This window comes from Pongo abelii, chromosome 7 (genome assembly GCF_028885655.2).
Source record: "Pongo abelii isolate AG06213 chromosome 7, NHGRI_mPonAbe1-v2.0_pri, whole genome shotgun sequence".
Lineage (NCBI taxonomy): Eukaryota > Metazoa > Chordata > Mammalia > Primates > Hominidae > Pongo > Pongo abelii.
Window position 1 is genome coordinate 104,116,458 of NC_071992.2, and position 24,300 is coordinate 104,140,757.

At 36.7% G+C, this 24,300-nt stretch overlaps 1 protein-coding gene and 1 long non-coding RNA gene across 5 annotated transcripts in view; one reads left to right on the forward strand and one right to left on the reverse strand.

Annotated features, from left to right (window-relative positions):
• Nucleotides 1–8,943, reverse strand: part of MMP16 (matrix metallopeptidase 16) — a 286,190-nt gene extending 277,247 nt beyond the window's left edge. For both annotated transcript variants that reach the window (XM_024251330.3, XM_054518653.2), the window contains exon 1: nucleotides 8,204–8,943. In XM_024251330.3, coding sequence (XP_024107098.2) covers nucleotides 8,204–8,335 — 132 coding nt within the window. In that variant the 5' untranslated portion in view covers nucleotides 8,336–8,943. The remainder of the gene's footprint in view (nucleotides 1–8,203) is intronic.
• Nucleotides 8,888–24,300, forward strand: part of LOC134761951 (uncharacterized) — a 375,518-nt gene continuing 360,105 nt past the window's right edge. For all 3 annotated transcript variants that reach the window (XR_010141222.1, XR_010141220.1, XR_010141221.1), the window contains exons 1-2: nucleotides 8,888–9,030; nucleotides 10,052–10,175. This is a non-coding gene — a long non-coding RNA (uncharacterized LOC134761951). The remainder of the gene's footprint in view (nucleotides 9,031–10,051; nucleotides 10,176–24,300) is intronic.

Here is a 24,300-nt window from a genome sequence, read left to right on the forward strand (position 1 = left end):
ACCTTTGTTTAATCAGAATGTAATGGCAGAATGTAGGTGTTTCTATGCTCCCAGTCATCAGTGGGAATTCAGGGACTGAGACACCATGTTATTCCTACTTACAAAGGAGACTGCTTGGCAGTGTCTGGATGCTGTCATAAAATCCATGCTACAGACAGGCAATAAAGATCACATATCCATTACATAAATGGCCCAAACAAGGCAAAGACTACTTAAGCAATTTGCTTGAGTTACCCATGGAGCAAACAACTTAACTCAGTCCATCATACATAGGCAAAACAATGAGTTATATGAGTAGCACTGTTGTAATACAAGGAATATCCAAACCTCCGAAAAGGATTTTAGTCATATCTTAGTAGTGCTCTTGACTTTTCTATGTTTGTTGTCAATTTTACATAAACCATTGAGTATACATTCATTTCTCTAAGCTATTTGAAACTATTTTACTTTATTAATGATGACAGAGGGGAGGGGTAAAAATGTGACTTTTCATAATTTTTCCCAACTTCTAAGCCTGGGGTCCCGCAATGTAAGTAAAATATGATGTCCCTAAGATGCCAACTAGATGAAGCAAGTAGAGCATGAGAAAAGGAACTGCAATAGTTGAGAGTAAAGAAGGAATGAATGCACAGACATTAGAACCTAAAATAAAAACAAATTTCCAATTATTATAAACAATGAGAAATTACTAACACATGGTAGGAATTCAACTGTGAAAAGTTCCCATGGAAAAATGCCTCCACTGACATCATTCGGGGTCTGACTGCATCAGCCGCATGAAGAGGCACATGTCTACATTCCATTGACATCACATCAGGTGCAAGCAATTTCGGGACATGAAATGAAGTTTATAAAAGTATCCAGCTTACCCTAAAAAATGGCAGTTTATTCCTCCTTAACTTAAACGTGGCTAAAACAAATACTATAAGATTCCATTTCAGTGAGTAGTTTATTTGGGTTTCTTTGGTCATTTGAATACATCACTCTAAGGACTATCTCTCTTGAGAACATTTATCTGTTCTCAGGGTCCATGACTTACTTCAATATCCATATCTCACTTAAGTGACTAGATTAGAAAACTTACAAAAAATTTAGTGATGCTTATGAGAAGCTTATAATATTTTAATTAAATGCTGGCATGCCCTAATGCATTAGCAAGTGCCTTTGTTATCCCCCAACCTCTACCAGTGGTCAAATAATAATCTGCTCAACTAAAAACATTTCTTAGGCTCCTATTTAAAGAAACCACACTGTTTCACACTTTTGTGGGTCTTTTTTACATATTTTTAAAAGGAAGAATAGGTAAAAACTGGATTTTAAACTCTGCTTTCATTGAAAAGTATTTATTCAATAAGGACGCATGGTAAACATTAGAAATTAAAATCACTTTAGTCTCATGAGCTTTTAAAATTGGATTTTTGCTACACATAATCTAAAAGGCATTATCAAATTAAATTTATTCCACCTCTAATCTATAAAACCACAATTATTTCATTAGTCATTTTAGTTAAAACAGGAACACCGAAAACACCTAGTCACTACAATGTATAGTTTTTGACCTATCACACACCTAAAAATAAGAGAAATGTAAAGCATTCCTGCATTATAATATTCTTTGTTATACTGCCATGCCCAGAACATTTTTCCCTAGAGAAGTGCTAATTTCCTTCTTAGTTCATCAAATATGTAATCACTGGTGCCAAGTGGCCCTCAGTAAACCAGGTTACATCTTAAATCGTGAACTGTGTTCATTGATTTCTCCAAAATCTACAATTGGCTATGATTCATTTTGCAACATCTGATTGCACCTAGTATCTGTCCTTGATTTTAAACCAAGTTCTTCCAAGCCATTGGAGTCTTTAAACAGCTCAATAGCTCCCTCTAGCCTCTTTTTATATACTACACCAAGAGGTCACATTTAATCAAAGGTTAGGGGCTACACTTAACTCTCTTGGCTCAGCTTCTGTCATGTGGCTCATCAAGCTATGCCACTATCCAAAACTAAGGATGCACAATGCCAAACAGTTGTGGTGAAACACCAAGCAAAAAATATCAATTCAGAGTGCTAAATGACAGGAAACAACAATCAAATATGGCTTCATGAAGAACCTCAAAATGTATAAATAACTTCCCCAAGTAAAAGAAAAATAAGGCAAAAGAAAATGTTAGTGTCCCATATATCATTACTTAGTATTTTGTCCTTTTAGTATGGAATTTTTTATTGTTCACACAAACTACATATTTTATAAAACAAATGCAATCTGATTTTTCATATTCAAAATCAAATACGTGGTGAAGAAAAAAAAATCCTCAAAGAACACATGTCCAAATTATTTCCCACAATGGGCAAATGGAGAATACAGTATAAGCACTTAATTTCACTACAAAATATGTGTATATTTGTATACATATACAGAGAGACAGATTTAAATTTTGAGACACTCCCTCCCAAAAATTGTTAAAACTTAGATTTTGAACTTATTCCAACTTGCCTTTTTATGATTGAATTACCACTTGTAGATGATATTTGTTTTTCAAAATGGCACTAAATTATATTTTTTAAATTAATTTTTAAGGTTTGCTACCTTGGCCAAAACTAGATTTTAAAATTACGTATCATTTGCTGCCAACGTATTTACTATTCAGCAGAAGGCTAGGACAATTTCCAAAATGGAACACCCTTTGGAACTACAGATGATAACACATGTTAGATTTAAGTTACACATTCTGTATTTCCTCATGACATTTATTTCAGAAAAAAATCTGAACTATCTACCTTTGTGATTCAGTTGTTACCAAATTTACAGGGTCAATATTGCATTTCCCATCCCCTTTGGCTACATAGACTAAAGCTTCTAGGCTTACGACTATAAAATTTCAAATCTGGAAATGGCTTTAGTGACAGTTTAGTTCACATCTCATTGTTGCAGATGAGATATCAAATAAATTACATGTCCAAGTTCAAAGCCAGGTTAGCGAAAGAACCTGAGTTAAAGCCCACCTCCTTCAACTTCTCCCCCAGTGCTCAATTACACTACATTGCTAGCTATCTTGCCATTCCCACTGTTATATGGACACGATATGTTTTTCACTATTTTTTATTACTGTAGAAAACACTTTAATTTCCTTTTCAGTCCATTCTTATCCCTCCCCATACATAATTTTTGAAAAACTTTTTTGTTGTTGTTCAGAATCTGAGGTATAACAGAGCTGGCCTAGGTTTCTTATTGAATCCTACCCATATTATGAAAAGGAAGCACTTCGGGTTTGATCCAATTAAAAAAAATAAAAAGGCCTACTGAATTATAAAGGCCTATTTATTTTCTATGACATTAGAAAAGATGAACACATTTCAGCGAACCTAATGTTGTAAAAGAAGGTGTGATCTGAACTTGATATTCTATGATAGTAACAGATGACAAGACAAAATGTGAAAAATCACATTCTTGAACTAAACTGTCTAAGAAAAACCTACGGGAAGAAAATGTACTGATGCTAGCTTGGTTGATTTTCAGTACATTATATTTTTAATAAATGGAAAGGTGTTTAAATATAATCTTCCTATACCAGTTGATACGTCCTAATCTCATAGATGTTTATGTCATTAGATGCTATGGTGCCAATTAGTTCCTTATCGACCTTTATTTTCTATTAATAATAATGACATGTGGCTACATGTGGTGGCTCCTGTCTGTAATCCCAGCACTTTGGGAGGCCAAGGAGGGAGAATCACTTGAGCTCAGGAGTTTGAGACCAGCCTGGACAACATAGTGAGATCTTGTCTCACTGAAAATTAAAAAAAAAAAAAAAGAAAAAAAGAAGTTGGGTATGGTGGTATGTGCCTGTAGCGCCAGCTACTCAGGAGGCTAAGGTGGGAGGATTGCTTGAGCCCAGGAGGTTGAGGCTGTAGTGAGCTATGATCATGTCACGTAATGGTTTCATGAATAACCATAGACCTGAGTGACCTGGCCCAGGCAACTCTGAACAGAGAGGCATAGTCAAGGTGGAACATGTAGGAGAAGCTAGAGAACCTTAAAACAATTGAGTCTCTTGTTCTCCTTGTCATAGCTTTGGGCCCTTATGAGCACCCTAAACAGCCAGCATATTTGAGACGTTTTGTTAAACCTGCAATCTTGCGGTACATAAAAATCTTGATGAATCAGTCATACAGCCCCTGTTGTTGACCAGTTAGAAACTGCTACAGTGGAGAATTATAGGCTATATTCATGAGACAAACTTTACTGAAGAAGGCATGGTACCACCATTCTTCCATGTCCAAATGAAATAGTGCATCTTGATTTTTTAAGCAAGCAAAGAACAAGAGAAAAGAAAAACAGTGTCCCAATGTAAGAATGTAAAATTCTATAAAATATAATTTTTTATCTCTGAAATGTCTCATGATCAATTATTACCAAATTTATATGCAATACAAAAGTACCCAATGCAAACTCTGACTTTTTAGGTACATGCAGGCAAACCTGACAAAGGTTTGAATAAATCTTAAATCAGTTAAGTAAATATATTGCAAGAAAAATTTAGGAAATAGTTATATTCAATTCATATTTGTCATAAAAGACCGCTTTGAAATCTAAAATATCTCTGCTTTCTTTAATCAAGAACAACAAAATAATTTTTGCCTTATCAAGACTTTTTTTGTCACAAAAGAGTAATCATTTTATGCTTTGATATATGCATCATTTAGAATTTTATGTTTTTACTTTACCACTAAATCAGCTTGAAAATTTTTTCCTCCCTGGAAATGCATGCTATTGTTTAGAAATCGATAAGGAATATGTTGTTCACATAAGTAATATTTGACAAACTATTCAGAGTTGACGATGTGAGAGGTATTACTATCATGAACTACGTTCTGTCTCAAATTTCATAACAAAAATGCTCACAGCATAGCAAAAAAAAAAGCCACAGGATCATGAAAATCCCTATATGAGATAGCTATTTTAGGAACAAAATGATTTTTAAGACAGTAGACATTAAATAATAATTATTTATTAATAATTTAGCTGCTTCTGACCAATGAACACCTCTGATTCAGACTGCTGTCCAATGACAACAGTTTTTGACTTTTAGTTAATATTAGCAATGTTCCCTTGCATCATGCTAATTATCACATACTGAAAGACCAACTCTTAAAAAAGGGATCCAATGATATACGGATATCTTTACCTAAGTGAGTATATACTGAAAACTTAACATTAAAAGTGTTCCACTTGAAATGAAAGTAGAGCAATGTATTGAATCTCTTCCATAGTACTACTCCTGGTAGTGTCTGACCCTTTCTTAGCTGTAAGAGATGTTCCTTTTTGCTTCTTAAAAAACAAGCTAACCAAGCAAAACCAAATGCACTCTCTTTCTGTAACATGATTTCATCACCATATTAAAAACATCTCTCACTTCAATAATTGACAACTCCAAATATTTATACCCTTAAAAATCAGACAGGTAAGAGTTAACATGAATACCTCTAGCCAACCACCCTCTTCAAATCCCCCACTTCCCTGGGAAAAATATACAGTCTTAAACCTTAAATCGCAGAGATAAAAAAGAATGGGGGGACCACAAATCGTTAAGTTTACTGATGAATAAAGCAATGTAATCTTAGTTGTCAGCATAAAAAGCATCCCTCTGAAGCTTTGTTCCAACTATAATAACTTTCTGTGCTTACTGAAAAAAAATTTTATGATCATATGAGCTTCATGCATGACTGATATCATTACTGTTTATTTTAAGGCTATCCTTGAGAATCAATCAAATAAAACATTCCCAGTGTGTATGTTTTGCAACCAGAATGAGGAGCACAATGTTAAGTGCCTCTTCTGGAGAGGAAGTGATGGACCATTCTTGCCATTAGTGTTTCCTATCAAAAAAAAACATCAAATAGAAGCGGATCAGGCAGAAATTTATGTCAGAAAACATCCTGTCATTCTGTGTTCTTGACAATATTTTCATTTCACTAGCAGCTACTCCTACACTCTAAAAAAAAGGGGGGTATCATTACACATAAAGAAGCTTATAAATCCAACCAAAATGAGCTCAAGGGCTTAAAAATACTATTTGAGGATAACATAAACTATGGCATATAATCTGCTCTAAACCATTAAAAACTTTCCATTTTATTAAGCAAGGTTTTAAAGGTCTGAGATGGCACATGATTTACCTGTCACGCTTAAATCTCTGTAATAAATATGACTAGAATAATTTAAATCCTCTAAAAATGGGAAAATAACTATTTTCTCCATAAATCATTTTTCCCCACACATCTTAATGAAGAAAGAGAAGGGATCATTGGAATCCAAAATTAAATAAATTTTTTTAGTACAATCATAACTTTTTTTGCATAATAATATCTGAACTTACTGAGGGATTCCAATATAAAGAAATGCAATCTTTTATGTTTAGTCTCACAAAAAATCTAATAATCACCAAAACTCATGTTATCCTAACCTCTGAAAGCAAATCTAATACTTTCCTAAAGCAGGTAACCATCAATCCAGGCTGTCCTTCCCTTCCCTTAGTCAGAAAGACACAACCTTGCACTTACTTTTACCACCTCCCACACACTCCACCTCACCACCATCACCACCAATCTGAAGCAATAGGCCCTTCTGTTTATAACATTATAAATAACAGCTTGCCACTTTAATTCCCCCAGCCTATGAACTAATCCTTCATTTCAACATTAAATTATCTCTTGATTTAAATGTTAGGTACAAAAATCCATCTGTGGCATGTAATTCCAAAAGTTCAAATTTGCAATAAAAAAAGTCTGGACTTTCAAGCCCCTTTCTCTTTTTATCTAGAAAAATAAAGTTGTATTTTTCAAAGGGTTAAACCTTTTTAGTTTTCAAATTGGGTTTTTTTGTGTAATTTATTCATACTTAATATCTGTGAAGGTCTTTAACTCTTGATAATAGCTCTTACTTTTTCAAATACTTTTTTTGTACTAAGCATCACTTATTACATGAAGTCCTAAGAACAGTTTCTATAAACACAGTTATATTCAGAATATGCCTTTACACATGGCACTTATTATGCATACTCTGTATATCAACTGGTTACATGAAGCATGTTCAAATACTGTGCAACAGGTCTTGCTATTGTGTAAACACACACTCCCAACAAAATGACAATAAGCTTCATAATATCAACAATATAAGAAAAAAATCACATTATTCCTTAAAGAATTATTCATAATTCGTTTGAGAGTTCAGAGGACATCAGATCTAATCAAAAGAAGTAAATGTTACTAAGACCCTCTTACTGGCTTTGTATCCCACCGTATATGTGATAAAGTTGTGTTACAGCCCAGGTGTATACACGCTTTCATTGATTTACTGCACATTACTGGCTTCAGTGCTGACTTGATGACAGGAAGATTACTTTGGCAGAGGTCTGACAAGTCCCTATCCTTAAGTTCCCTTTTGCTTTGTGCCGTCTGTTCCCAAAGCTATCAAAGTAAAGCAAATGACAGTCTAAAACCTCCCCGTTTTGCCACGAGAGTGTGAAATCAAATTAAAAACACACCTCAAAACTATTACATTGGGCCACGTTTATTTTCAATTGGCGGGGGAGGGGGAAAGAAGACACTTAAAAAGAGATGGATTTCATGTCCTCTGTGTAGCCAGATCTAGTTACAGTGTATTAAGTTATGTCTAAATGAAAAAAAAAAAAGACTCTCAAGTGTTTTATCACAAAGTAATGTTATTAAACACATCTAGTGTTCCCACGCTCTGCTCTAGATTCTTTGATTTTTAACCTCCTTTGTTAGGCACCAAACCCTGGGAGAAAGATTTCAGGAACAATACCTAGGCAGCACATGATGCCAGGGAATTAATTCTGTCTTCCCCGAGCTGTTTATCCATCATAAACTCAAGCTGCCTTATTTAGCTACACGGTTGCTATATGTAGGACTTCTCTTCCCTGGGTGAAACGCATGGACCGGCTACAATTGTGTCTTTGAGCGCGCAGCATCGTGCTTTGTGCTGCCGGGGATAACGGATTCTGGGTCTCACACGCATCCGTCACCTAAGACACCCTTAAACTGAACCAGGGTCTCCGCAGCTGGGAGGGAAACAATGTGCTGGGACCCAGACTGCTCTGAGCTACAAGGATCCCAGGAGTGAAGGAAATGTTTCAGGGAGCAGCCCAGGCAGCGGGGGGAGGAAGAAAGCCCTCGCACTCTTACCTCCACATTGAAATACTGCTCCGTTCCGCAGACTGTAGCACATAAAATCCAAAGCAAGGTTTGCAAGAAAAACACTCCCGAATGATGCACGAAATCCAACCGTCTTCCAGTGCTGAATGTGAGTAAGATCATAGTGAACTGTGCTTCAATGGATGGACGAGCTCCCCTTCGTTTTCTCCCTCTCTCCCTCTCCCTCCCTCCCTCGTTTCCTTTCAAAAAAAGTCCTCCGGGTGGGTAAGGAGCCTGCAGGTTCACCCACAGCCGGGCAAGGGGAGGAGAAAGGGGCCCCGCGCTTGGCAGCCCCCGAGAGGCAGCGGCGAAGACAGGGTCAGCAGTAGTTCCTGTTCACCATCCTCCGGGGTCAGTCACCGGGAACGTGGCGCCCAAGTTCACCGGCGGTTCCGGCTCAAAGCGCCTAGTCGCAGCCGCAGCAGCAGCAGCCGCCGCCGCCGCCACCGCCTCCAGCCCGTGCGTCCTCCTCCTCCACCGCCCACTCCTCCTCCTCCGCCGCCGCCGCCGCCGCCGCCGCCGCCCCCAGCTCCTGCGGGAAGGGCCTCCGCCGCTCCTCACTCTCTCGTCTCTGCTTCTTCCCTCCTCTCCTCGCTCCCCTCCAGAATGTTCATCCGTAATCTACATAACTCCTCCTTCCCGGGGTCTGCCTGGCTCTCGGGGCCCTTGGCGCGCGCGCGCACACACACACACACACACACATATACACACACAGAGACACACACCGCGACACACACACACACGAGCATACACACAGCCCGACACACACGCACGCGCGCTTCTTAAAGGAGACGGCTCATAAAGGATTCCCCACTACGGTAGGGCGCACCGGAGGTATCCAGCCCGCCACAAGGGCCCTGGTTTGAGCACAGCTCTTCCACAGTATCTCCCCCGAGGCAGGCACCCAGGAACTTGGGCGGCTCCATTCTTTCTTCTCGCCCACCCCGCCGCCTCGCATCTAAAAATGAGTACGCCCCTCCCCAGCCATGAGCTGGGTGGGGCTCAGGCTGCGGACTCTAGTGGGGCCTGGGGAGCGGCCCAACCCTGGTCTTGGAGAGCGGTCGGCATTCTTGAGGAAGCGGCCCTGGAAGATCAGGGGCGCTGGGAATCAGAGGAGCGCCTGGTCACTGAGCGCCGCTGGGTGGCTCGGGTCGGTGGCCGGGGCTGACCAAGTTTGGGAAGCCTGAGATAGCAAATCTCGAACGTCCAAAACTTTGTTGGGGTCCGCCGAGCCTGTGGCCTGGTGTCTTCCTGAATCCCCTCTACCATAGCTACATTCCGCCTTCCGGGCTTGAGGATTAGGCACAGGGTTTTGGTAGGGGACTAGACAAATACAGAAGCGGGATGAAAATGCTCACTTTCCAAGTGAACGGTGGACACACGCACACAGTGGGACCCGGGAGAGATGGTCCTGGGTGTTAACAAAACATCCGATGAGAGGGATGGGGGCGCTGGAAAGAAACCGGCTGCGGGAGCCAGGGGAAGGGTTGGGGAAAGAAGGAGAAGGAGCAGCCTGAGGAAAGGCGAGTAAAGCAGCTGGCAAGGGAGGGAGGAAGAGGCTGCGCGCAGACCGAGCGGGGGAGAGGCTGGCGGGAGCTAGGAGAGCTGCAGGCGAGAGGGGGAGGCGGCTGGCAAGAAGCACGGGCGAACGCGGGCAGGGAACTTCAGAGGAGGCTGCCAGAAAGGACTGGAGCTGCAGCAGTGCGAGGCAGTGGACAGGGGGGGCAGCAACCACCAGCCCTTGGCAAGTAATGGTTTGGCTGAAAGAGAAAGGGGGAAGGGAGCGAGGCAAGCATCTGTTTGGGGGGCAATGCCAGTAAATGTGCTTCTCCTTGGCAGCCAGCAGAGGGGAAGAGGAGCCCATGGGAAAGAAAAGCAGGCGAGGTTAAGAATAAAGAGTGTTCCAGGTATGACAGCTACCTCGGCGAGGTGGAAGAGAGAATTGACAAGGCAAATTTCATGGGTGAGTTGGAAAGGCAAGAAGCAGGACTACAAGAGGTCCTATGTGGTAAGCAGATGGAAAATGCCGAAAATGGTTTGCCAAAAATTGTATTAGACTGCAATAACTTTTATCCAATAAAAGAAAAAAAAGGCTGAGGAATGGGACTTTGCAGCTATTGCTGTAAAAATGTAAGAAATGCCCACCCAACTTGACCCAAGACCCAAGAAGGTCTCAGGGAGACCTTCCTGACAGTCTGCCTTGTGCCCAGCATGTGCTGCCCACAAAATAATTTTGAAGATGTAATAAAAAGCAATGCCTTATATTGTATAGTATATTAGAATATTCAGAATGTTTCCAGACATAGTATCTCATTTAATTTTCACACCATCTCTGAGGATTTTGTTTTTATTTTACAGATGAAGTAAATGATAGCAATAAAATATAACCTTCCAGCAAACCATACAAGTGGCAGAGTTCAGACTTCTGTTTCCTGACTCCCAGTTCAGTGATTTTCCTGCTATACTCCAGTGACTTACCAAATGGAAATTCATTCCTGCTCTTAGCAATTTTATAATCCATAGGTTGAGATGATTTTTATAAAAGAAACAGCTAGAAGGCAACATGGAAGTAATGTCATTATATAGAATTTATATGGTGTTCTGTGCCAATATAAGGTAAAGAAATATAGTGAAGTATTTGTCAATAAATCAAGAATGATTTTTATGTGTGCATTATATCTAGTAAAGTGCAAAATTAGAGAGGGAAAATGATACCAAAAAAAATGTTTAAACTCAGTTCCTAGTCTTTGAGATACTAATTGAAGAGGAGGAGGTAAAAATAATTTAATTTACCAAAGACGTTCATGAGAAAACAGTGCTAAATGGTGAAGTCCTTGCTAACTGAGCCAAATATTAGAAGACTTTATCAAGGACATGGAGTGCAAGTTGAGCACTGCAAAACTAGCAGTAAGGAGGGGTTTTTCACCATAAGCAACTTGGTTTTCTTTCTTTCTTTTTTAAAGCATGTGCTCAGAAAAGAAAAATAGTGTATTTGTGGAGGACAGATATGGAGAGGGACTTGTAATGAAATATTGAGTTAACATTTTCTCAAATTGGCAAACAAGGATTGCTAAACCATTCTAAATATGAATAGGTATCCAGGGAATATTACCTTCAAAATTATGCATGGGATTGACCATGGGAAGGGACGCTATGCAAAGAGGTAACAATTAAAATAAGGTTTTAGGCCGGCCATGGTGGCTCGCGCCTATAATCCCATCACTTTCGGAGGCTGAGGTGGGCGGATCACCTGAGATCAGGAGTTTGAGACTAGCCTGACCAACATGATGAAATCGCATCTCTACTAAAAATACAAAAATTAGCTGGACGTGGTGGCGGTTGCCTGTAATCCCAGCTACTCAGGAGGCTGAGGCAGGAGAATCACTTGAACTCAGGAGGCACAGGTTGCAGCAAGCCCAGATCGCGCCATTGCACTCTAGCCTGGGTGACAAGAATGAAACTTCATCTCAAAATAAATAAATAAATAAGTAAGGTTTTAATCCAGTTATGAAACTATAAGGCCTGGACTAGTGAGATGTCCCAGGAAATCTATGCTTTCAAAGATCAATCCTAAGAGAAGAAAACTATTGAAAGTAGAAAATCCTAAATTCAAAAGATAATATCAAATTAGTGATTGGTTACCATGATAAGAATTTTAATTATTTGTAAACAGTTATTAAACTTATTTGTGAGTGTTTGATGAGCAATAAGTGAATGAATGAGTGTTCAAGGTTATAGAAATACTATGAATATTCAAGGTTCTAGGAATACTGACAGATAATAACTGTTTCATTTCTGAGATGGGACTCAGAAGGATTCATAGTACAGTAGAAGAACAGACATATAATAATTATTGCAATGTCATAAGACCCAGGTAATTACAAAAGCAAGATGCTATGGAACAGGGTGGAAGAAGTAGTTGACTTTCCGTGAATTTTTTTTTTTTTTTTTTTTGGAGAAAGCATCACAAAATACATGCTTCTCAAGTGGAATCTCTAATAATAAGAAATGTACTGGGCAGATAGGAAAAGGAAGAATATTTCCGACCTGTGTGCAGTGGAGGAATAAATACACAAAGCGGCATCTGTGGAACTACAAATAGTTGGTCAGGACTAGAGGCTAGGGTGTGTAAAGCAAGGTCAGAGTTAGAGGTTGAATGAGTAAGTGTGCAGGGATCAGATCAGCAAGAGTCTTAGGTGCCATATTTGAGGCTATAGACGTTCTCCCAAAGGAATTCTTAGGAGGAATAGCTGGATTTTCACTACCTTTACTGTTTGTTTGCTAATTCCATGCAGACAGTCACCTTCTAGTTCTCATATATTTTACCTCATATGTGCCATTAAGCATGTAATATCTACTGCCTTTATAGACCTTGTATCTGTTCTTGTATAATAAGCCTGATGCGACATTTCACATATAGACTCAGGTGGGTACCTGCAGAAATGTAATCGCTTTCTTGGTCAGGCAGGTTTGTTATTCTATCTCTAATCTGTTATATATACTTGTCTTTTAAGGGCCTAGAATTATGAAGAAGTTTCTATTCTCACCTATTAGTGGTGTGAGCTTCTTGGTGGTCTTCCTAGAGAGGGCGTTGTTTTCCTATGCACAGTAAGATAAAACATGGAATATCATCCTTCCCTTTAGGATATGAATGAAATCTTTCCTCACAACTCTTGGCACTTGCTGTGTATGCTTTCTGTCAACTACTTTCCCTCTTCTCACAATTTCACAAAACTAATGAACAATCTTAGAATTACATGTGACTAGAGAAAAGAGAACCAAAAAAAGATGAAAACAAATAAGAAAGCCAAAGAGAAGTAGTAATTGCCACTGATAAAGGTTAATAGCAATTCAATGAAATATTACATGGGAGACAAGAGGTCTGAGGAAGTAAATGATATGTAAACCTATCAAGAGGCAAATGACATATACTTAAAAATGAGCAGTTGAGTCACATTCTGGGATGTGCAAATAACTATCTAAAATAACATTGGAGATAAATTATGTACTATAGCCTTTATTGAACCAGATTTCTTAGTAAAATAGAACCTTTGAAATGAATTCTGTAGGTTGAGAAGTTACATAAACTTGCTCATTCTTCCATCATATCAACTAATATGCTTTCTTTCCTACTTGCATCAGTTGAACCTGCAGTGTTTTTTTTATTTTTAAATTCAGAGAATATTGAATTAGTGCCAGCTACTGGCATTCTCTCACACATCTTTTATTACCAGGGTCATGCATATGTGGAACAATCAGCTAGAGGCTTATTATTTAAGGCGTGCTCTCTCTGGAAACTTTAAGACCTAGGAGCTTATCAGAAATGCGGAATCTCTGGCTGTGTCAAGATACCCCAGTGCTCCATAGGCATGGTAAAATTGAGAAGCACTGTTCTAGAGTTTGCACACAGGACAGCTTAGTTGCATTATATCCACCTCCTTAATGTTATTAGTGTCATGCTCTAAGTAAAGAGAGCTAACCAGTTCCAATCAGAGTTATGCTTGTGGTACTGAAACGTTGGCTTTTCCCTCAAAAATATAACTGCATGACCTGAATGTATTGATATAGCTTCTAACTTTCAGCAGTATGGTGTTTTTTTTCTTTTTTGAACATGCATTCTGTGCAAAACAACTCTCCTACTTGATAGATAAGAAAAATTGCTAGCTATTATCACTGCCTATGAAGATAGTATGATTTTTTTCTCCATTTCTTTCATTGATTTATGCTTTTTACCCCTCCATAACTATGAGTGTTTCTCAAATATGTGGTCTTCTTTTTAGTTCGTTCATTCCTCCAAGGACATTGATTAACCACTATAAAATACAAAGCAAGTGAAGATTTAAGATTTAAAAAGATAAACATGAAGTGAGTTAACGATAAACCAATTCGGTTTGGTTAGGTTCTAAGATTGATGAAGTTTTGAACTTTAAAGTTGTTTTCATTTGGAATTCCTTTTGAAATAAACAAGAAGCTATCAGTATAGAATACAGAGACATACTTTTGGTAAAAGTGAGTGAAGAGATGGCTCCCAGTGCCTTCTCTTTTTTTGTCATAGAGTACCTGAAGTTTGGAGCTTCAAGATGACTGGGAATTATGAGAAACCCACCAGATCACATATACTATTAGGCTAGAGGTGGGTCTTGTCAGTACCCATAGTTGTGCTCATAACCATACGAGGCCATTGCTCCAGCAATGCAGTTATCTGCTTCCCAGTGACTATGGTCTGTTATAACAAATAACTTTGAGTTGCAGAAGCTTGAAGTCTAACTTTGCTCTTCTCTCACTCTAGAGAGATTCTTCCCTCTTAAGTCTATATCTGTTACTTCTACTCTGATAATTTTTAGGTCTGTATCCCTAGACTTAAATTTAGTCCCATGGTCTAGAATTCATATTACTACTTTCACCTAAAACTTAGCATATCCCCAACCATGTTCACCACCTTTTTCTTTAGATGGTATATTCTTTACTTTCCGCATTTCAATCTAGACCCACTATTCCACTTAACATGGAACACACCTTTGACTCTAATATTAATTTATGTTTTGTTTTGAATCAGAATCAATCACCAGTAGCTATCGTGACCCTTGTCCAAAATCATTCTTATTCATTCCTTCACCTGCACTTGCAGTTAATAACTGTCCCTTATAAATGTATACTCTTGTCATTTCATGGCCAATCACTGGAGTAGCCTCCAATATGTTGTATATGCATATGTTCTTTTTTGTCTCCAATTATTCTTCAAATCAGTTCATTGAATCCCCCCCAAACTTAACTATTCTTATGTATAATTTTCAGCATAGACATGGCATTTATAAATTAGAAGGATATTTTTAAAGTTCTTTTCTTCCTCTTCATTATTCAGAAGAGGGAATTGAGGCTTAGCAATGTTAAATAAGATGTGACTAGTTGGCAAAGGTAAAAAATACACATGTATTCTGGTTTACAACTGATTGCCTTTGTAAAAGAAAAAGATTCATCGTAAACTACTTTAGGTATGCAAGAAAATACCATAAACAAACAACCCAGTGTAAGAAATATTTTCATCACCTTTTTTTTTACCAATGCCATGTGAATAATTGTGGTAAACTAACATTAGATAATATGCTGTGGATTATCAGACATGCCATGGTTTGGTATATTGAGATATACAGCACATATGATGAGAATGATGAAATATGATGGGGAAGGACATTTCATTATGTAAGTGGCTAGGCAAATGGAGAAGATGATTGAGAATCCCTTTAGGTACTTGTGTACCTTTAGAAAAATCATTATCTAAGTTTTTATGTTTCATTTTTTTCATCTATACAGTGGTATTTTATATTATTTGGGTAGTTGTGAGGATTAAATGAGATATTACACATGGAAGCTTTCTGTAAAATTCTAAGTACTAAAAAGCGTAAAAGATTATAGCATGTGGCTATTGCATACTTTACTTTCAGCAGGCAGGCAGCAAAGACTAAATGAGATTCTGGTTAACCTTTAAAGTGAAGACTCTGGGAGACCATTTCTAATAATTTCTGCTGGGGATTAACAAGTGCTGTGTTTTTAACTGGTATTAACAGAAATGATAAAGAAAACGAGCTATAAAATGACAGTCTTTGTTATCAAAATATAATTAGTCCCTTTTGTGTTATTACATAGTGTATTAAATACACTTTTCATTAGTTCAGGGGCAAAGAAAAGGAAATGGAAAATGAAATGGAAATTAGATTGGCATCCATTAAAATAATATCACTATGAAAATATATGATATAAAATTGAATATTTTATATTAAATTAGAGGCATTGAATTGGAATCTAAACTTATACAGTTCAGATAACCTTTTATGAGCTAATTTTCAATAGTAATGAGAAAATAAACATCCAAGTACAATGTTCTTTTTCCACATTTTAGAACAAAAATAAAAATGAATTAACCCATATCAGTATAGTTATCATTAGAGGAAGGATAGTAATAGAAAGATTAGAAAATATGCCAGACCTTTTTTTGGGGGCATTTGTTTAGCAATCTTTCTTTTCTTTTTTTTTTTTGAGACGGAGTCTCGCTCTGTCGCCCAGGCTGGAGTGCAGTGGCACGATCTCGGCTCACTGCAAGCTCCGCCTCCTGAGTTCACGCCATTCTCCTGCCTCAGCCTCCCAATTAGCTGGGACTACAGGCACCCGCCACCACGCCCGGCTGATTTTTTGTATTTTTTAGTAGAGACGGGGTTTCACCGTGTTAGCCAGGATGGTCTTGATCTCCTGACCTTGTGATCCACCTGCCTTGGCCTCCCAAAGTGCTGGGATTACAGGTGTGAGCCACTGCGCCCAGCCAGCAATCTTTATTTTCTTAATCTGAATGCACCACAGTTACATAGGTATCTCCACCAAAACGTATTCAGTCATCTAACCATTATTTTAGTATATTTTGTGCTTTTGTTGTATGTTTTCTCATCTTGAAAACTTTTAACCACACTTATCTTTAATTCTGTCAAAGCTGAAATAGAATCATTCTTATTTTGTTTGTTGTTACTAAGAAAGTTACTATGGTAATAAAGTTAGTAGTCTTCTACATTTTTCACTACCTGACTCACTGTATCAGGTGAGGTGAGGTGTTCTAATGGTCTGATAGTCTAATAAGGAAAAACTATCTATGCACATTTATAAAAGCACCCCAGGGACTGGGCGCGGTGGCTCACGCCTGTAATCCCAGCACTTTGGGAGGCCAAGGTGGGCAGATCACGAGATCAGGAGATTAAGACCATCCTGGCTAACATGGTAAAACCCAGTCTCTACTAAAAATACAAAAAATCAGCCGGGCGTGGTGGCGGGTGCCTGTAGTCCCAGCTACTCGGGAGGCTGAGGCAGGAGAATGGCATCAACCCGGGAGGCAAAGCTTGCAGTGAGTTGAGATCGCATCACTGCACTCCAACCTGGGTGACAGAGTGAGAATCCGCCTCAAAAAAAAAAAAAAAAAAAAAAAAAGAAAAGAAAAAAAAGCACCCCAAGAGAGTCAATTTCCCTATCATATATGTCAAATGTTACCATGGTTTTATTAATATCATTAAGATATCTGTTTCTGGTTATATTGGAGTAGTTGTGCTTTTATGTCATTCAATGGGTCAAAAAAATAAGTGACTTGGTCATTATAAATTTTAAAGTAGTTGTGTCTCGAAACCTAGGGTTAATGTGAAAATAATTTATTTGAAAAACTAGCTACAGTCATTTGAAATGACCTAAGACAAAGTATTTTGCTTTATTTCATGTATAAATAAATACTTTATTTCAAAGTATTTCACGTTTTGTTCAAACGTGAAGCAGTGTGATTTTAATATAAAAACATAACTCAGTATCAGTAAATCATAATTTGACACTACAGCCAATACCTATTTAATTGTTTTGGTAAAATATGTGACTCTTCTTTATAAGACTAAAACTCATTTATCTAAATAAAAGTGAAAAAAGAAAAAAGTCTTAAAATGAATTAGAAAAATTTTGTGTGAAGTATTTATACCCAAGATTTTTGTTAACGTCAGATATCTTCTTATATTTCAAAGTAAAATAATCACTGTCACCTTAGCCCACCTTAGGAATAAGATAAATATCTTAGGGCTTGACTTAGAGTCTTATAGTTTCCGTAGGATAACCAAATATACTATAAATTGTCCACAGATGCAAGTTAAGTATTACTATACAGTAATTCTGTAATTGGAATATATACACATTCAAATGCTTTTGGCATTTTAATTTATTCATATCAAAGTTACACCTGCACTTATCATTTCCATTATTTTTACCTTTAAAAATTCTTAGTATAATTATTTTAAAGACATCTTTTGCTTTCTGCTTTTAAAGAATTTTGCTTAAATGCTTGCTTTATTTAAAAACAAAATAAGATAATGAAGTTAGCTAGATATTGTTTACATGAAATTTTGCCCCATTTTCCGTTTTCATTTAAATTGGATTGACATCAAACTTAATATGACTGTGAGAGCTCAACTGTTGACTCAAACATTATAGAAAAAATTAACCGTGGGACAAGGAGGGACCAGATGCCCCATTGCATGCTCTCACCCAATGAAAAACAAATCATGCTTAGTCAGTTTGGGATGCTATAACAAAAACACCATAGACTGTGTATAGCTTAAACAATCAACATTTATTTCACAGTTTGGAGGCTGGGAAGCCCAACATAAGGACTGGCAGATCCAGTGTCTGGTCAGCGCCTTCTTCCTGGCATGTAGACAGTGGCCTTCTTCTTGTAGCTTCACAGGCAGAGCAGAGAGATAGATCATCTCTCCAGAATCTCTTCTTATAAGGGCACTAATCCCATTATGAGGGCTCTACCTTCATTACCTACTTACTTCACAGCAGCCCCACCTCCAAATACCATCATACTGGGGATTCAGGCTTCAACATATGAATTTTGGGGTCACACAAACATTCAATTTATATTGTTAACTATTCTTAAAGCAAAGTCATTCAGCTACTTCTTGAAGACCACCAGAAATGGGAATCTGACTACTTTATAAGGCAAAATATTCAGGGGAGCTTGCAAGTGCATTTGATCTTTCAGATTTTTTAAATCAATTTTTCTATATTGAAATTGTATAGTTTTTCATAGCTAAAATCATTTTTAATAAGGCTTTATACACACACACATACATACATACATATTCAGTTATTTTTAGAGCTTCAATCCACACACTGTGTAAAACCTTCATTCTGAGCGCGTATTCTGAAGAATACTACCACCTCTAATACACTATCCGCAGAGCCATTCAACTCTCTCCATTTTACAATGAAATTAAAAACATGAAGACTCATGATTTGGGATACTCACAAGGAGCAGAAAAATGTTTCTGTAATTGGTTTATGAACCTACAATTGGTTTAAACAAAGGAGTGCATACCTACAGTTCCCATCAAATATTGCATCTCAAGGTTTCCGAGGACTTTGCAAAGATTAGATAGCCCATGTTTCTATCCAGATTTGAGTCCTCTCTATAATGTTCCCAATATTTTAATTTTAAAAAACTCCATTATTACATGACAATTATTTAAATATTTATGAGCTCTTAAATTCTATACTGGAATTGAATATAAAACATTCTGTATGCAAATGAAATCTATATTTTCAGAGTATTACAAAGTGATGTTGCTTGATCCTCTGTTATTATAACATAATGGCATAAGATTATTCAATTCTATTTTAAAAGTTTCCCAAGTTTTATTTGTCTTTGATACATATACTTAGCTGTGCCTTAACATTAATCAGAATTTAAGACATTATTTCATGCTTCTTAGGTCGTGAATGGATTCTATAGAGAATAAGATTAATACTTTTCCTCAAGAAAGATATTATAGACATTCCTTAAGGAGTAGTAGGTCTCTATACACAACCATACATTCCTCCTCCTTTTCCCTTTATAGTAAATAGCATGACCTTTCAGTAAAGAGATATTAGTGAATATTGGAAATTGCACTAAGACAGTAGTCTGGAGACTATTTCTTACCTTTGGCTCCATCAGTAAGTAGCTGATTGACTTTAAGCAAGCCTGTCAATGGTTCTATGCTCTATATATTGTATTTATGAAATGAAAACTTTGAATCAGATAAATTCTAAAGTATTTGAAAGTTCTCAAACTCTATGAATGTCTAAATCGATGCTAACTCAAAAGTTATAATCAATATCTGTCTCACTAGGAAGTCAGAATTTAAAATATCAAGCTAGGTATAAATATAATTTAACCTAAAACTTTTTCCATTAGCTTGGTAAGTTTCAATATCTTTACTGTACTAAGTAAATGACAGCAATTTTTTAGGTTACCCTGATTTAAATTCAGAGAAACACATGGATTGATATAATAGTAAGGTAAGTTTTCATACATGCATGAAGCTTCTTGATTAAAAGCTCCTCTATGTGTGTGCATCTAGGTGTGTCTGTGTATGTGTAATATTTGCCTGGCTTCTGCATTAGGGGTCATTATAATGTGTATGACTGAGGGAAAGAACGCCTTTCAGCCAGTCAGTGCTGTGTGTGTGTGTGTGTGTGTGTGTGTGTGTGTGTGTGTGTGTGTGTGTATTTTGGGTAGGTGCAACAACACATAAGAAACAGTTCTTATGTATGAATGATATAGCTTAAAGATGAACTTCTATGTAAAAATAGCTTTTTCTGTTAATATATATGAAAATGTTCTACCATAAGTACTACTTTTCTGGAAAGAGTACAATATCATGATTTGTTGCTCATTACCCATTCAATTGCTTCAAATTCAGCATCTGGTTCTCATTACAAACTTGTATTTAGTTTTGCTTCAGTATTATCAGTTGCTCAAGTGAATCAATACAATTTCCAAGAATTTTAGAATAAGTTTGTATATTGGCTGATATATGTTGACTTTTTATATATTTATAAACAAATGTCTGTTTTTTATTTCAGTAAAATCAATTAGAGATTGGTTATATTAAAAGAAATAATACTATATAATAATTATTATAAAAGTGAAAATAGTTATTTAGGTATAATATGTATTAGTGAAGCATTTTGTCACATTAAATTTGGCAGTTTCTAATCATAGTAAGTGTTGTTCACATTATCTTACTGGACCATTGACATAGTTTTAATATTTAAAATTATACAATCATTGTTAATATTGCTTAATTGAAAAACATGTTTGTCTGGCCTACAAAAAGTGCTTAAGGGTTGCCAGATTTTGCAAGTGAAAATACAGGATTCACAGTTAAATTTGAGTTTCAGATAAACAACAAATAATTTGTAGTATATCTTTTGCAATATTTGGAATATACACTAAAGAATTATCCATTATTTATCTCAAATTTAAATTTATCTAGGCATCCTGTATTTTATATGGCAAATCTCTTTAGCATATAAATATACAAGAGGTTGAAGCTTTTTTCTGAGTTATAGATAGATGGATAGATAATATACCATCACCTCAGTTATCTGGAAGTCAAACTTTATACTTCTTAAGGCTAAAGAATGAGATACCATCCGAGTTACAGGCAGACAGGGAGGTAAAGAATGTAAACAGGGAAGGAAGAAAAAGAGAAGAAAATAACAAACTACTCTGGCTCCATAAACACGACTTGCGAACATCTATTAATAGCAACTGTGAAAATAGCCAAACACAGAGTAAGAAGGATTGAGCCTGATGCTCCGAAATTGCTGTACTCACACCAAGTGAAAAGCAACACTCATATCAGCAATCAATTGCACAAAACCTGAGAACCATTTAAGAGAGAGAATGAGAAAGCAAAAAGAACAAAAGAGAAATGATGGGAAAGAGACAAAAGAGAGTTAGTTACAAAGAGCCAAGGTAATGACAATAGGAGTGGAGGTCTTAACAGAACAGGAGATCCAGTGACTTAAATAAATTCTGCCATTGTAGAAATATAATGGAGTGGGTTTGTCTTTCATTCTCAAGAACTGACAAGAGTATCAGTGTGCCACTCCACTGAAAGCCACATTATCATTTGGCCAACTCAACTCTGTGGCATGCAAAGAATAGAAATTAAGAAGGTCCTGGCAAAACCATTTTTGGTTCAGGTAATCACAAGACTGAAAATCAGTCTTGCTGAAAATATGCAAATTTCAGTGATATGAGGGAAGATAAGTAATTTGCCTAAAGTTACCACAGCTAGTAAAGGAGCAAAATCAGGACTCACCCCATTACACCAAAGTTACACCAAACTTACACCAAAGTTACATGTTTATTTTACCTAATATTTTTATGTCTACCAACAGTTTTATTTGCTCAGGAGGAAGAGTCACTATGGTAGAGAAGAGTTAAACTATAATGCAGTGGAGATGTGTGACTTGCATGGTAGCTTATTCATGGGGAACAAAACATATTTATGACATATTAAGTATGTCATAAAATCCAACAGGTGAAAAGATGAGAAAATATCCTTATTGTGTTCTCATTCTAATTGAAAAGACAAAAACACAGTATATGAAAATACTTAGGAATGAGTCATGTGACAAATAAAAATGAAAGAAAGGTTAACTCTAAGTGCTGAGAAATAAAAACCCATGGAATTGTAGAATTCTGAGTAGTTTATTCCCAGAAGAGTTCAGCAGGAATTGAAAGCAGAATGTATAAAATATTGATGAATTCTTGACCACTTGAACATGTACTAATGCTGTAATTAGTAAGTATCCTTAGCACACTGGTCACCTACTTACAAAATGCTTTTCTAACTATTTATATAAAAGACCTCCCAACCCTATATTTATTGTCAGTCACTATGATTCCAGTTGCCATGTTTTATTTTCTTTTTAGTTGTTTACCATTAGGTAAATTATTGCTTTATTTCCACCACTACCGTTGCAGTGGAGAAAATACAAGCTTCATGACAACAGGTACTTCCTCTGAACTGTTTGCTATTTTATCACCAACACCCAGCATAATGCCTGATTCAGAAAAGAAGAATGCTAAATCTTTGTTTAAAGAATGACAGAATGAAAGACTGATATTTATGTGAACAAATCCAGTGCCTGTAAGAAATACAATTTTTGTTTGTTTTATGTTCTGGATTTTATTATGGAGTATGGGTCTCATATTCCTTGGTTCTCTTGCATTTTAAAACCTATTCCCTGCTTTTGAACTCTCAGGTAACAAGTTGAGTTAGTATAAAATTCATAGATCACTGTTTCTGTCAAATAATGAAAGTCCTTGGAGATTCCTGGTGCTGGTCATGTGATTATTTAATTTTGTTTAAGTAATCAGTAATTATTTAGTTTAAATTATTTAATTCTGTTTAATTTGGAGGGTTTTTTTGTTCATTTCCCTAGTATGTATTATACCGACTTAATCTGCTAAACTTCAGGGGCTATTATTTCAATAAACTTTCTTCTATCATTTATTTCAATACTTTTACATTTTATTTGCTTTCTACCAACCAATTGCACTTCCTTCCTGTATTGTAATTATTAGGAGGTATGATCAATAAGTCTAGAAATCATGATAGCTAATTTTCTCACCCAAGACATCTTGGAACTTTGGCTAGAAAGACACTGGAAAACAGCACACCACTCTCTAAGTGACTTGTTATTGAGACATACACAGCATGGCATGGTGACAATTAATGGCCCAATTGAAAAATTGTCTGTCTTGTAATTTTCTATGTAAGGATCATGGAAACAGACATTAATCAACTGTTAGTTCCTAACAAGTACTGTACTAATACCAGTCCCCTATGAACTAGCTCTTAATGGCCCAATTCTGCAGACAATCAAACTTGCTCACACCCTCCTTAATCGAAAATACAGCTTACAAAGAGAAGTATATTTCCAGTCACCTTATTTTATAACCCAGGAAGTTAATTCAAAAGAATTTAAGAGAATTGCTCAAAGTTAGCCCAGCCCCTCTCTTGACTCTCGCTTAATTACTTTTTTCCATTAAATAATTTGTATGTTACATTTGGACACTATAGATCAAAAGATTTGGGAATGTGGACTACATGAATATATGTAAAGAGATTACTTATGCCAACTCTTCAACCATCATGGAATTCTTTTGTGTCATTTTCTAGATCAAAATATAGTCATGTGTCACTTAATGACAGGGATGCATTCTGATAAATGCATTTCATTTTCATTATTGTTTGAATATCATAGAGTGCACTTACACAAACCTAGATGGTATAGCCTACTGTACATCTGGGTTATATGGTACAGCCTATTGTTCCTAGGATACAAACCTGTACAGCATGTTACTGTACTGAATACTATAGGCAATTATAACATAATGGTAAGTATTAATGTTTCTAATCATATCTAAACATAGAAAAGGTACTGTAAAAATGCAATATAAAAGACAAAAAAATGGTAGACCTGTATAGGACACTTACTCTGAGTGGAACTTGCAGGAAAAAATTGCTCTGAATGTGTCAGTTAGTAGTGAATGAACGCAAAGGCCTGGGCATTGCTCTACACTATTGTAAACACTGTACAATAAGGCTACACTAAATTTAATATGAAAAATATTTTTCTATTTTTTTACTTCATCTTTTATTTTAAGTTCAGGGGTATATGTGCAGGATGTGCAGGTTTGCTACATAAGTAAATGTGTTCCATGGTGG